This window comes from Galeopterus variegatus, unplaced genomic scaffold (assembly GCF_000696425.1).
Source record: "Galeopterus variegatus unplaced genomic scaffold, G_variegatus-3.0.2 Scaffold11469, whole genome shotgun sequence".
NCBI lineage: Eukaryota > Metazoa > Chordata > Mammalia > Dermoptera > Cynocephalidae > Galeopterus > Galeopterus variegatus.
This window is the reverse complement of record NW_007737580.1, coordinates 30,216-42,715: the sequence shown is the minus strand read 5'-3', so window position 1 is coordinate 42,715 and position 12,500 is coordinate 30,216. Positions and strand designations below refer to the sequence as shown.

The window sequence follows — 12,500 nt, the reverse complement described above, 5'->3', positions numbered from 1 at the left end:
CCATTGCCGGTCCCCGGTCCGGTACGGGGGCAACACTGAGGGTTGCGATCCGTTGCCGGACACGGAAAAAGACAAAAGACAAAAAAAAAAAAAAGAAAAGAAAGTCATGCCTAGTTTAAGGGTATGGAATAACCCCTAATGATGTAGAGGATCATTGCAGCCTCTGCTTTGGAAGTGAGGGCAGAATAACGTGAAGAACGCTTGCCGTCCGACCTGGACTACGACTTAAGCACCTTCTTCGTCTTTTTAGCCGGGAAACTTTGCCTCTGCTTCCCTGGAGGGAGCAAATGAGTGATCCGCTCACCTGCTGAATCCCCTCCCGGGTGCTCCAGGCATCCTGGGCCTGCTGCCTTCCTGAGCCCATCCCTGTGTGCTCAGTAATGCAGCAGGATTTTGCTCCACCAAAGTGTCACCTGTCTAGGTGAATTGTGCCCGTGCCTATCTGAAGTGACAGCCATCTTTGAGTCCCAGCGTCTCTAACTGACTTCTCTTTTATCACTCACATTGGGAAGGTAACATTCTCGACAAGGTTGTTTCCTCTCCCCTCTTCTTTATTCTTGCCCCTCCCTCCTTCCCTCCCCCAGTCCCCTCCCCACTCTCTTAACGCACCTGATCAAAACATTATCAGTGACAAAGGTTTCTCTCTCCAAATTAAATGAATCCAACTAGCCTGGGAATTTTCACGAAGAAAGAAAGTGAAATGCTGATGTGCAGAGTTAATGAATCTGGTAACCGAGAGAACATTATTGAGCCTGGATAATATGATCTAACCGCCTTCCTTCCCCTCGCACTTCCTGTAAAGAATGTATGGAAGTCAGTTACGTGGCGTGATTCTAACATCTGTCCTACCCCATAATGGTAATTTGTATAAGTAATGGAAACAGGTTAAATACTTCCATTCTAATGTTGCCAGCAGGGATGAAAATGAACATTTCAATGAAATCATCTCGACAGAGCCGAGAGGGGAGGGGGCAGAGACGGATTCATCTCCTCTCCCCGGTGATGGGAGTCCTGATGAGGATGCTTGGGTGTCTAGTTTATCAGATGGGAGAGGAAGAGCAAGCAGGTCTTGGAGATTAGAATCACAGCGGGCCCGTGTGGGCGCAGGGTACCCTGGTCTCCACTGTAGATCCTGTGAACCTGTGCCCTTTTCATTCTAAGGAAGGAAGGGAAGGCGATGGCCGGCCCAGGGTTCCGGGTGTCCCTCTCCAGGGCGCTGCTCGTGCGGCTCATCTCCAGCGGGACAGAGCCACGATGGTGAGCTTGCTGGATCACTTTGGAGCCTGTCTACAACCAAAAGGGAGGAAAGAGAGCTTGCGTTTCCTTCATTTCCTTGTAATTGTAAATAATCCTCTTTTAGAATGGCCTTCTCTTTGCCTAAAAAGTCACTTTACTTCCTTAAGTTGTTCATATGAAAAGAGCCATTTTATTTGAATTGCTAGTGCTATTTAAAAAAAAACAAAAAACACCCAAAACTTGGAACTCAGTTCCTCGTCACTGTATAGCCTATACTTATTACTTTGCTTCTAGAGAAAATATCAGGTTTTGAGGCAAGAGGACTCAGTTGTGTCGAGTGTTGGGTAACATCTTTGTAAATGCACGTCTGTTAATGTGGATTCGACGTATCTTCACACTAAAGTGCTGTATTCGTACACTGTATTTTCCAGTATCACTACCTTTCTCCTCTGCAGACTGTATCAGTTAGTAACCAGATGAGTTACAAATGGAGACATTGTTTCAGCTAGCCTGTTATATTAAATGCCACTATCTGAATGGTTCCGAATACCCGAATTTTGGGGTGCGGCAAAAGCTGAGCCTTCTTTATTGAAGGACATGTCTTCCACCTTTTGTCAGGATGTCTTGCCGTCAGGTGGGAACAGGTGTGCGTGCTTGTTTGTCGCGTCGTGTGAGTGGGTATTTGGGCAGCCGGGTTGGTACCACTGGATTTTTTTCAGAACGACTTAAAGCTGAGTTAAAAATCGTCACAAGCTCGGGAAGCCTTCCTTCTATTGTTGCTCCAGTGCTTTCGCAGAGCCCTCACTTTTGTCATCTGTCTGAGGAACAATGACAGGCGAGGCAGGGTCGGGGGCACTTACCTCTCATGGGGTACAAAGCAGGGTGCTGCAGGAAAACACCCTTGTCGTGTGCATAACTGGGGTGCAGATTAAGATGCAGGTTCGGGGGGAATAGGAGCTTAATTGCTCAAAGCCAGTGTCATTGAGACTCGAGGGAATTTGGAACTTTACTACACTTAGCCATTAAAAGACAAATACAGCTGTCGCTTCTCACCCTCCTCACAATGACTGTTGACTAGAGCAAGGCTTGTTTCCTTTAAAGAAATAAGAGGTGTTTTAAATGATGTTTGGCTGTGAATTGAGAAACCTAATTTTTATCTGATTTGCTGAAGAAATGACGATTGTGCCTCATTACAATTTGGGATGAAAATATTTTTTCAGACAATACGTGTGCATTTACATTGTGAACTGTCAGGACACACATTGTCAGTGTCATATTGAGATCTAACAGGGACCCTGTACATTGCCTTATGTCCACTTGCATGAGAATGCACAGAATTTCACATTGCTTGGGATGACAGCATATCTTTGGGGACACATTGGCATCCAGAAGGCACATTTTATGACAAAAGATATTAACAAGATTTAATTAAAAAAATGAAGTCTAACCATAAGATCCAGTTGTCCCATTCCCATTTTGGATTTAGTAGGGGCTATATATTTGTTAATTTTGTATGTACACACATGCATACACACTGATACGTGTGTGCATACATGCACGCACCCATGCATGCATGTGTGCATGCCAGGCTTGCAGCACCTTCTCTATGCTGCTGGTGCTTGCTTGCTCAGACGGTTTCCTCGCGGCCTGTGAGGTGGCTCCGTGTATCTCCCCCCATGGCAGGACATACTGTGCATGTTCACACTGTCACATTCTACACTGTAGTGCTAGGCAAGGAGGGCGGGGGAGTGATGGCAAAGCTGTTTTGACACAAAAAGAAATAGCAGAAATGATGATTTGGAGTCTTTGTTTTATTTGATGGGGAAAAATGTCATTTATTTCTATAAGTAATTGTAAAAGAAGAATTTTATACTGCAGTTACCATTTCCAAGCTCACTCATTCATCCGACTTCCATGAGGTGGGGGGAGGGCGTGGGGTGACAGCAGGGGGTGGAATGGCGGCCAGCGCGAGGGTTTTAGTGGAGAAAATGCAATGGCAGTGACTTTATTTTCTGCAATTCAGTAGCTTCTTGTAAAAATCTTTTAGGCTGCAAAATTGTATTCATTCACCTTGTGAAGTGTATTGTTCTCATAGTTTCATTGCCAGAGAGAAACACTTCTACAAATATTATAATATATTCCAGTACATTTGTACGTATAAGAACTGAAAATTTTTAGGAAATTGTAGCATGTCATGAAAACAAGGGATCATCACAAATAATTACTCCAGCTAAACTTGTGGGTTTTTATGTGTCTATCTTTCTCTCTGTCTGTCTGTCTCTGTCTTTCTCTCTGCCAAGGCAAAAGTTTTTTTTTTAAAAAAAAAGCATCTTGGAAGGCAATTGTGAGAATTCACTGATAATTATAAAAATAAACTTATTATGATAAGGAATTATATTTTCTGTCATGATAGTGTGGATATAACTTTTGGTTCAGACACCAAGTATTGTTATTAAAGAGATTTAAAGAAAGTCAGGTATGTGTGTTAAGTACAGAAACAGTTTCCAGTCAAGCATAGAAACAGTCATGTAGGATGTATCAGCTCATGGAGCATCATACTGGTAAATAATTTCTACCCAACCACAGTATATTTAAAGATAAAAATTCTCCTAACTTTTTGCTGCTAATTGGTCTCTCATCAATACCTGAAGATGTCTCTGGTGTGAGTCTCTATAATCGCCGTACCCTGCTTGCCTGAAGGTTTGCATTCCCATTTCTCGTCTTTGACCTGTGTGTAGATGAGAATAAGCTGCTGGCTTTTGCAATGGAGACATAAACCTGCGTGAATTTTGGAGCCCCTGAAAGACCCCTTTTCCTCTTCATCTCTGACTCTCGTGTTCTCAGACTCTTGATGAAGGCCTGTAGATGTTCCCTTTTGAAAAGTAGACTTGTGTTTAAGTCCCGCAGATGTGCAGCATGTGGAGTGGTATAAAGGTGACTGGCACGGCGCGGTGGGTCTGGTGACACTGGTGGTGGCTCAGGTGCATGTTCGGAGAATGCATAGTCGCATATTCTGAGTTATGTGCTTTATAGGAGTTCCAGCTCTTTGATGAGCTATTTTATGCATAAGTCTCCTCTCTGGATTTCTAAATGTTTTCCGTCAGGGTGAGTACCTACCCTGTCTGACAAAAGTCTTTTCTAGTTTCAGGTGGTCAGATAATAGATTGGAATCTGGCATTAGGGGTCTAATTCACTAACACGGGGTGTGTAGACCCAGACTCGTGAGACTGCCTTGAGGTGGTGTTTAGCCTTCCCCAGATGTGGAGATAATGACTGAAGCATCTGGTTTCCTGTGCTTGACAAGGGGTGTGCACATCTTGGGGATGATCAGCTTAGTTTTGAAACGGGAGCACCTCCTCCGTGCGTTAGCAAACACTCCTGTGGCTGTGAAGTGCCAGCGTGGTCTGTCAGGTGCACGTGACGCTGCCTTCTTGCTTTCCTCACTTTCTTTTAACTTCTTTTTGAATTTTTCTAGACTCTCCTATATATTTTCTCACTTTTTCTTCCTGAAGCCCCTGAAAAATCAAAGAAAGTTTTCATCTTTTTAATCATGGGACAAGCTCTAATTTGTGCTTTCTTACTTAAATTGTACTGTTATTAACATACAACAAACTCTATACAAAAGATTAATACCTGATATGCTCATTGGGAAGACGAGGCAGGGTCTGGAAATGAGGTTTCTTATTTCTCACTAAACTTGAAATTGAATTTTGGGGCAGTGAGAAAAAGAATAAATTACATATATTTTAAGGAAGTTACCTTTGGATTGCTAATTACAATTAGAGTTGAGAAAAACCATGGGTAATTTTATCTACAGACTCTGCAACTCTTAAAAATGGCTTCTATTGGGATTTAAGTGAAGAAATAGTTCAGTTATGAATCAGATACTTAAGAAAACCAGTACATTAACTATTGATACTAGGAAACTAAAATTTGCCAAAGTCATAGAGAAATGTTTGTTCATATCACATCAGAGCAGAAGTGGCCTTTCAGTGTTGCTTGGCAGGGTGTCAGCCTTCCTGCAAGAAATCAGGACTATGTTAGTAAATTAACGTATATCTGGCTTATATTTTTCCGTTCTGTTCTCACTAGGAAGGAACAAGGCTGCTGTATCTGCTTTCTCTGCATTTTTTGTTTCTCAATATATTCTAACTTCCATCGAAACCACCTGCTCTCTCCGTAATGAAGGTGAAGTTGCTTTACAAGTGATCAGTTATAAATTTGGAAGAAAGTGTGTTTTGTAAGATTCTACAGTGAACTGAAGCTATACATTTATCACTTAGGTGTACGTAAGCCCCTTTTGTGAATTGGCCCCTCGGAGTAAATGTATTTTGATATAATGGCCATCTGTTCATGCTATCACATTTGTGAGTCTAAAAAATAGTTCGATGTAGATAAACATGTAATTTGGTATGATTGTATAGTTTCACCAGGTGGCAATACAATAGCGAAGGCAGTCACCAAGCAGCGACTCAAGACCTGCGTTTTTTATTTGTCACTTTTCAATATCCATTTTCCTCTTTCACAGCCCACTCTCGATTGTGCGTGCTAATGAGAAGAGAGCTTGGATGCACAGTCTCCAGACCTCACTGGTGTCCACCCCGGCAGGCCTTGGGGGAACTGTGAGCAGGGAGCGACACTGCTGCCTGGTTTGGGCTTCCTGTCCTCTCTCTCCTTCCTCTGTTCTTTGGCACACATCCTGGCAATCAAGCTAAGCTGCTGAAAGGCAGACAGAGGGAGAGGGTCTGGATAATCCACTGGCCTGAGTTTTATGTCTGCTTGTCAGAACAACGTCCACACAGGGTAAAGGCCGGTGTTGGGTCAGATTTCACTGGGACGGGCTTATCGTTATCATGTTCCAATTGTTCTCATTTACTTGGTGTTCACAGTAGCTTGAGTGGCTTGAGGCTAAGCAGGGGTGCCTTCCCCCAGCTGGAGGGGGACAGCACACTCATGCGCAGGTCATTTTCCAGTTCATTTTGCGAGTCTGCAGGGCATGCTGAAGAGGAGGAGAACAGATTCCTTAGAGCGTTCAGGCTGCTTTAACAGAACACCAGAGACTGGGTCACTTAGAAACAACAGAAGTATATTGCTCACAGTTCTGGGGGCTGGGAAGTTCAAGATCAAGGTGCCAGCTGATCCGGAGTCAGGTGAGGATTGCTTCCTGGTTCACAGACGGTCATCTTCTTGCTGAGTCATCACATGGGGAAGGGATGAGGCAGCTCTCTGGGCCTCTTTTATAAGGGCACTGATCCCATTCTTGAGGGCTCCACGCTGGTGACCTAATCACCTCCCAAAGACCTCACCTCCTGCCACCATCACCTTCTTGATTAGGTTTCAACATGTGACTTTTAGGGGAACATGAACATTCAGACTATGACAGCAGACAAGGACAGAGTTGGGATTAATAATGATGATGATAATTCTGTCATTTTCATGAATACTTCCTACAACCCCAGAAGACACTGACCATTGCCACTGTTGGGCTGTTGGGGAAACTGAGGCCCTCAGAAGTGAGCGTGGGTCGGGTCACCCTGTCCATAAGTGACAGCCTCGGCTTCTACATGGATCTGCAGACATGAAGCCTGTACTTTCTGCATCTCTCTCCTCATGTCGTGCTGATGATGGGGGAGGGCTCTGCCCTTGGTGGGCACCACAGCAGTGGCCACATGAGTATATAAAGACAGAAAAATGAGGCGTCAGTGTCACCTGCCTCAGCCTGGCCTCCCAGGTCCAGGCACCCCTCCTTCAGATCACTGTGCACACTTCCAGGGTCCCTTGTGGGACCTTGTCATGTGTGACAAGTGTAGCTCAGGGGTTGGGGGCTTGTTCCCAAAGCTGTTAGGCTCATTCCTTCCTGACACATGCCCCTTCTTTGCCCAGTAATGAACCTGAGGGATTGGGCTGCTTTCATGTTTTCAGGTGCCAGGGGCACAGTGGGAATTTCCACCTCCACAGCCTCTTTGTCCCGTGATCCCCAGCCTTCTCTCTCTCCCAGACCATCAGCTCTGAAAATGAATGCAGTTGACTTTAGATCCTTCTGAGGGGCTCTGGCCCAGTTTTGTTAGTTTTGGGGGGAGGCAGAGGCCGCCTGGAAATTGGGAGGCCAGCTGCTGTGTTCTGCTGGCGCTCAGGTGCCCACAGGTGCTGCTGTGGTTCCTGTTAGCAATACCAATATTATTATTATCACTACTGGGACCTTAGAACAAAGTCAGTCCTTGAAGGGTCTCAGAGTGATGGAGATCAGTGGGGTAAGGTGAGGCTGGAAGTCACTCACAGGATGAATCTGGAGCGTTCCTTGGGGTTCTCCCTGCTCACCTCCATCTACGGGGCAATCGAGTCCTTGGCACCCAATAGAGACATGCCCCTCCATGCCCATCCATGAGAGCTTCGGAGTATGGCACTTCGGGTCCAGGGCCACTGGACGGGATGGCAGGAACACAGGCAGGGAGGTGGCCATGTATGGCCAGGAGGTGACTGTGCTTCCATCCGAGGTGGGGGGAGTTCTGCCTGGGGTCAAAGGGCCACTGCAGGATGGAGAGGTGTCCAGTGGGGACAGGGACAGAAGACGGGCCATCCACTCGGCTGTCCCTATGTGTTTGCGCTGCCTTGCATCTCTCGTACATTAAAGCGAAAAGGTTAACTAATTAAAAAAAAAGATACGTCAAGCCAAAAGAACATGGTAGAATGGTAAAATAGCGGATAATAATATAAAATCATCAGCACTGAGTCAACTGGAAGAGCATATGATAAGAGTGCACATACTGGAAGGCTGAAAAGGGTGAGGTTAAAAATAGCAAAACCCCTTGCGAGATGCTGGAGCCCAGTGACTACTGAGCTGCGGCAGGAAGGGCTGGGCCAGCTGCCCACCTGTCCATGCGACTCTGCAGCCCCTCCCTGAATGGGGGACACCCTGTGGTGGACATGGGTTGGGTTCGGGATCTGGAGCTGGAGGGAGGCAGGAGGGGACCTGAGGAGCAGCCGAGGGTAGCCTCCCTGGGCAGCACAGGCAAGGACCGGCTACTGTTCCCAACCACGTGTGGGATTGGTCACACTCCTCCCTTGCTTTTTAACTTTAAAAAAAAAAAATTAAAGTAACAGTTGACAAAGCCTTTCCTGGCATTCCTGCCCCAAGGCTGGGCCATGCCTTCTCTGTGCCCCCTAATGCCCAGGATCTGGTGGGGGCTGGTAGGTGCTCAGAAGGTTTGCTTCTAGCTCGTTTATTCCAGAAGCCATGTGCAATGGTGAATCCACATTTATTGAACTGAAAACAATGAAGAAGATTTTGAAAATACAGATATTTATCAAGAGCCACTTCTCTCAACAATAAATAACCCATGTATTCATTATTTAGTAAAAAAACACGATAAACATTCTCTGAAAAGGATTTTTCTGTTGTACTGTGTGTACAGTTTTGTCTTCTGCTTTTCTCATTTGCTGACTTATCCCATGTTATTAATGCGTACTTTTTAATGCTGGAATGATATCGCGTCCAAGGAGTAAACTACAATTCACTTAACTACCCCTTATTGTTGAAGGTTTAGATTGTGGCAAATTTTATGTGTGTAATACTATAAAAGACTATACTTNACTACAATTCACTTAACTACCCCTTATTGTTGAAGGTTTAGATTGTGGCAAATTTTATGTGTATAATACTATAAAAGACTATATATATACAGCTTTTTCTATTTCCTATTATCTTCTTAGGCTATACTTCCAAAAATAAAATTATTGGGCCAAAGGGTGTCAACCTATTTAAATTTCTGTCCATTTTTTCTTTTTCTTTGAGACTCTCTCATAACACCGTGGCTGGCACATAACAGGTGTTCTAAATACTTGGTACAGAATGAATGACTTTTGGTCACTAATTCATTCAGCAGCGTTTACTGTATGTCTTCCCTGGCATTTTGATGTTAATGAGACAAAGGAAAATAACTTGGTCTGGACAGGGGCCAAGGAGGAAGACCTTGGACCACAGTCAGGTGGCCTGAATTCCAGTCATGTTTCTGTCCTTCATTGTCTGTGTAACTTTGGGGAAGCTGGTCCAATTCTCTGACCCTCAGTTTTCTCACCAGCACAATGGGCACTTTGAGGACTGCCAGTGAATGGTTGTGGGGGCTCTGTGGGCAGCGGGAGGAAAGGGCAGCTCAGAGGGTGGCACCAAATGGGTGGAAGAGTCCGCAGTTTGACCATGGGGACAGGCAGGTAAACACCCCGTAGTTCTTCTGGGGGGTGTGGGGGGTTGGTTCTGGGAGGGGATCAGGAGAGGTGTCATAAAGCAGGTGATGTTGGAGCCTCCCCCTGAGGATGAGTAGCCTTCACCAGGCAGAGCCTGGGGAGGGGACGGGGACTGATGGAGTGCTCCCCCGGGGGAGGCTGCATGTGGCCGGCCAGCCAGCCAGACGGTCTGAGGGCTGGACCGGAGTGGGCAGACGTGAGAATCTGCAGGCCAGCGTGGGATGTGGGACTTTCACAAGGCCGTGACCTTGAGTTGCTGAGGGCAGAGGGTGTGGGGCAGCTTGCAGGGAGGTACTGCAGGGCAGGGAGTGGAAGGAGGCTGGGAGGCTCTTGTAGCAGCTTCTGGGGAGGGCTGAGGGCTGCAGCAGCACAGAGGCCATGTAGGGACGAGGGCTGGGGATGAGGGAGCGTCCAGGATGATACTTCTTTTCTGGCGTGGACACTCGCAGGGGTGATCCAGTAACGACTAGAGATTGAGAAGGTGTGCTGGAGAGGGCGGCAGGGGTCTCCTGTTTGTGCACAACATATGTAGGTGTGGCCTGGGGCACCCATCACAATAAGGTTGTGTCCTGGTAGTTGGCGTTCTTTCCGTGTGCCAGACCCAGGGCCAGGCTCCTCAAGCATCGCAGCAGGTGGTGCGATGCCCATGCCTTTGTGGGTTGTCCCCTCCAGGGCTGGTGTCCAGTGGGTTTGTGGGGTGGACATGGCTTTGGTGGTCACAGGACTCCCTGGGCTTGTGGAAGAAATTAAGAGTGGCCAGAAGGAGGCTGCGGTAAGGACGGGCAAGAGCAGAAGACAGACCCAGGAGAAACCTCAGCGGAGGAGGGCTGGGGGCAGCCCTGAGGGCCCCGAAGACACAGGGAGGTGGGCGTGTGACACTCACAGGAGTGTCGCCAGGGTGAGGGCATCTGGAAGAGGGGCACGATGAGCCAGGCAGAGGGAGCCCCAGGCCTCACTGTGGTCCACACTGGGGCTCCCTCCTTTCCAAAATCATCCCTCCAGCACTGCTGGTCCCGTGCTGCCCACTCATGCTGCTTTGTTTCTCCCCTGGGACATGAGCTTGGCAGGTCAGGGACTGTCTGGTCCCTCCTTTCCACATACAAACCTCCTGGAGCCCCAACAGCAGACATGGGCCTCTAACCTGGCAGGAGGGCATCTTGTTCTGTGTGGTTCTGCCCCTCGGACCACGTGGGTGAAGCCGTTGCCTTGGGTTATTGGGAGCATTGATGAGGTGCATTCATCTCAGCCTAGGACCTCCTGGGTGCAGACCAGACAGTCTGGGCCAGATGGGCCGTGGTCCGGGTGGGGGTCCACTCCTACTGGGATGAGGAGGAGGGGATGAAATGCCCATGATGGTGCTGGAAAAGGCCACCTACGTCATGTGTGTTGTGCTCCAGACTTGGGGATGCCACCCCTGACTCTACCCCATCTCTCAGGGCTCCTGCTGTGGTAAAGAGGATGAAGATTGGTTAATACTGGACAAACCCTAGAGGCACGGTAGTAAGTTTCCCATTTTGGCATATTCACAGCTTAGATGAACGTCTGCTCTTCTGCTATGGACTGAATTATCCATCCCCTCTTCCCCCATTCATGTTGAAGCCCCAACTCCCAAAGTGACTGTATTTGGGGACAGGCCTTTAGGGAGTCATTCAAGTTAAATGAGGTCATAGAGGCCCTAATCCAATAGGGGTGGCCTTATAGGAAGAGGAAGAACATGCCCTCTCTCGACATTCTTGGGGTAAAGGCCACCTGAGGATAAAGCCACCATCTGCATGCCAGGAAGGGAGCCTCACCAGAAACCGAGCCCTGCCAGACCTCGATCTGGGACTTCAGCTTCCAGGACTGTGAGGAACAACTTTCTGTTGGTGAAGCTGCCCAAGCCACCTAACATAAGATCATTTGTCTGTGCAGCACAAACTGATTGGTTGCCAGCTGCTTTAGTCTAATGAAGCAGCCTGTAGGTGGCGGTGACTCAGGGATGAAGGACACGGAGCAGTGGACCAGCGGCAATGGGCCTCCCTAACTGAGCTAAACCAGGCACATGAAACGTTTCCTTTAAATGAACTGCTTGGGCATGAAACTTCCTTCCACACAGATGGATCGAGGACCTCTCTGAGGCAGTCGCCTGTGGTTGATCCTGATACACTGACCTGCCTGAGGGCATGTTGCTGGCCTGGCACCTTCCACCTGCAAACTGGCTGTGCCCTGCCTGGGACCCCCTGCAGACTCCAGTGTCAGCAGAATGCAAGAGGAGGTGGCCCCGTGGCCCACGCCAGCGTGGCCAGGCCAGGCCTGTTTGAAGGTGATGAGACTGGCAGAGGTTCTTAGAGTCAGGTCCCTGGGCTGAGGGTCCACACTACCAACTCTGGACCTCCCTAAACCTTTAATAATTATGAGCACATGAAATGCAGTTGAACTTGTAATCATCTTTTAATTGTGTGAGCGTTCAATTTTACAGGAGGGCTGTAGGATCATCTAGAGTGTTACCCAGATGTTCACGCATGTAGTTAAAGCCCAAGGTCTCGCACTATTGATTATTTTTACGCTAGCATTGCAGCACTAACCGAACGGTAATTCCTGGATTCATCAGTGGACTGCTGTTCTGCGTTCTGCTGTGAAATGTTTGAACACGCGTGCTGTGGTGGCTTCCTGCCATCACCCAGAGCTGGCATTGAGGCTGTGTGCAGAAAAGCAGAGTGTATGCGAGTGTTCTGAAGGGCTTGAGCTGGAAGAGGCTCTCCACATGACTGATTTGGTTGTCTCGCTGTGCATTACATGTACATGCGTGTGCTTTCGTGTACGTGTGTGATCGTGCATGTTCTGTGAGTGTGTGCTGCCACCGGGAGCTGAAGCCCTTCATCTGCAGGTGCTCACGCAGTCTGCTGCTCCCACCTGCCCCCGGCATACTTCCTCTGGGCAACCAAGATGTTTTCTGCCCCTCCTATCAACCCTGCCTGAAAGTGCGTGTGTTCTCTGCCATGTTCCCTTAGGATCTGGCTCTGATAATGTGATAATGAATGATT

General features: G+C 47.7%; 1 protein-coding gene across 1 annotated transcript in view; it reads left to right on the top strand.

The window, feature by feature from the left end:
- The first annotated feature begins 1,177 nt into the window (after window positions 1-1,177).
- Window positions 1,178-12,500, top strand: part of TSHZ1 (teashirt zinc finger homeobox 1) — an 18,548-nt gene continuing 7,225 nt past the window's right edge. Inside the window, exons 1-2 of the mRNA XM_008594765.1 lie at window positions 1,178-1,257; window positions 10,150-10,341. Of these exons, the coding sequence (XP_008592987.1) occupies window positions 1,178-1,257; window positions 10,150-10,341 (272 nt within the window). The remainder of the gene's footprint in view (window positions 1,258-10,149; window positions 10,342-12,500) is intronic.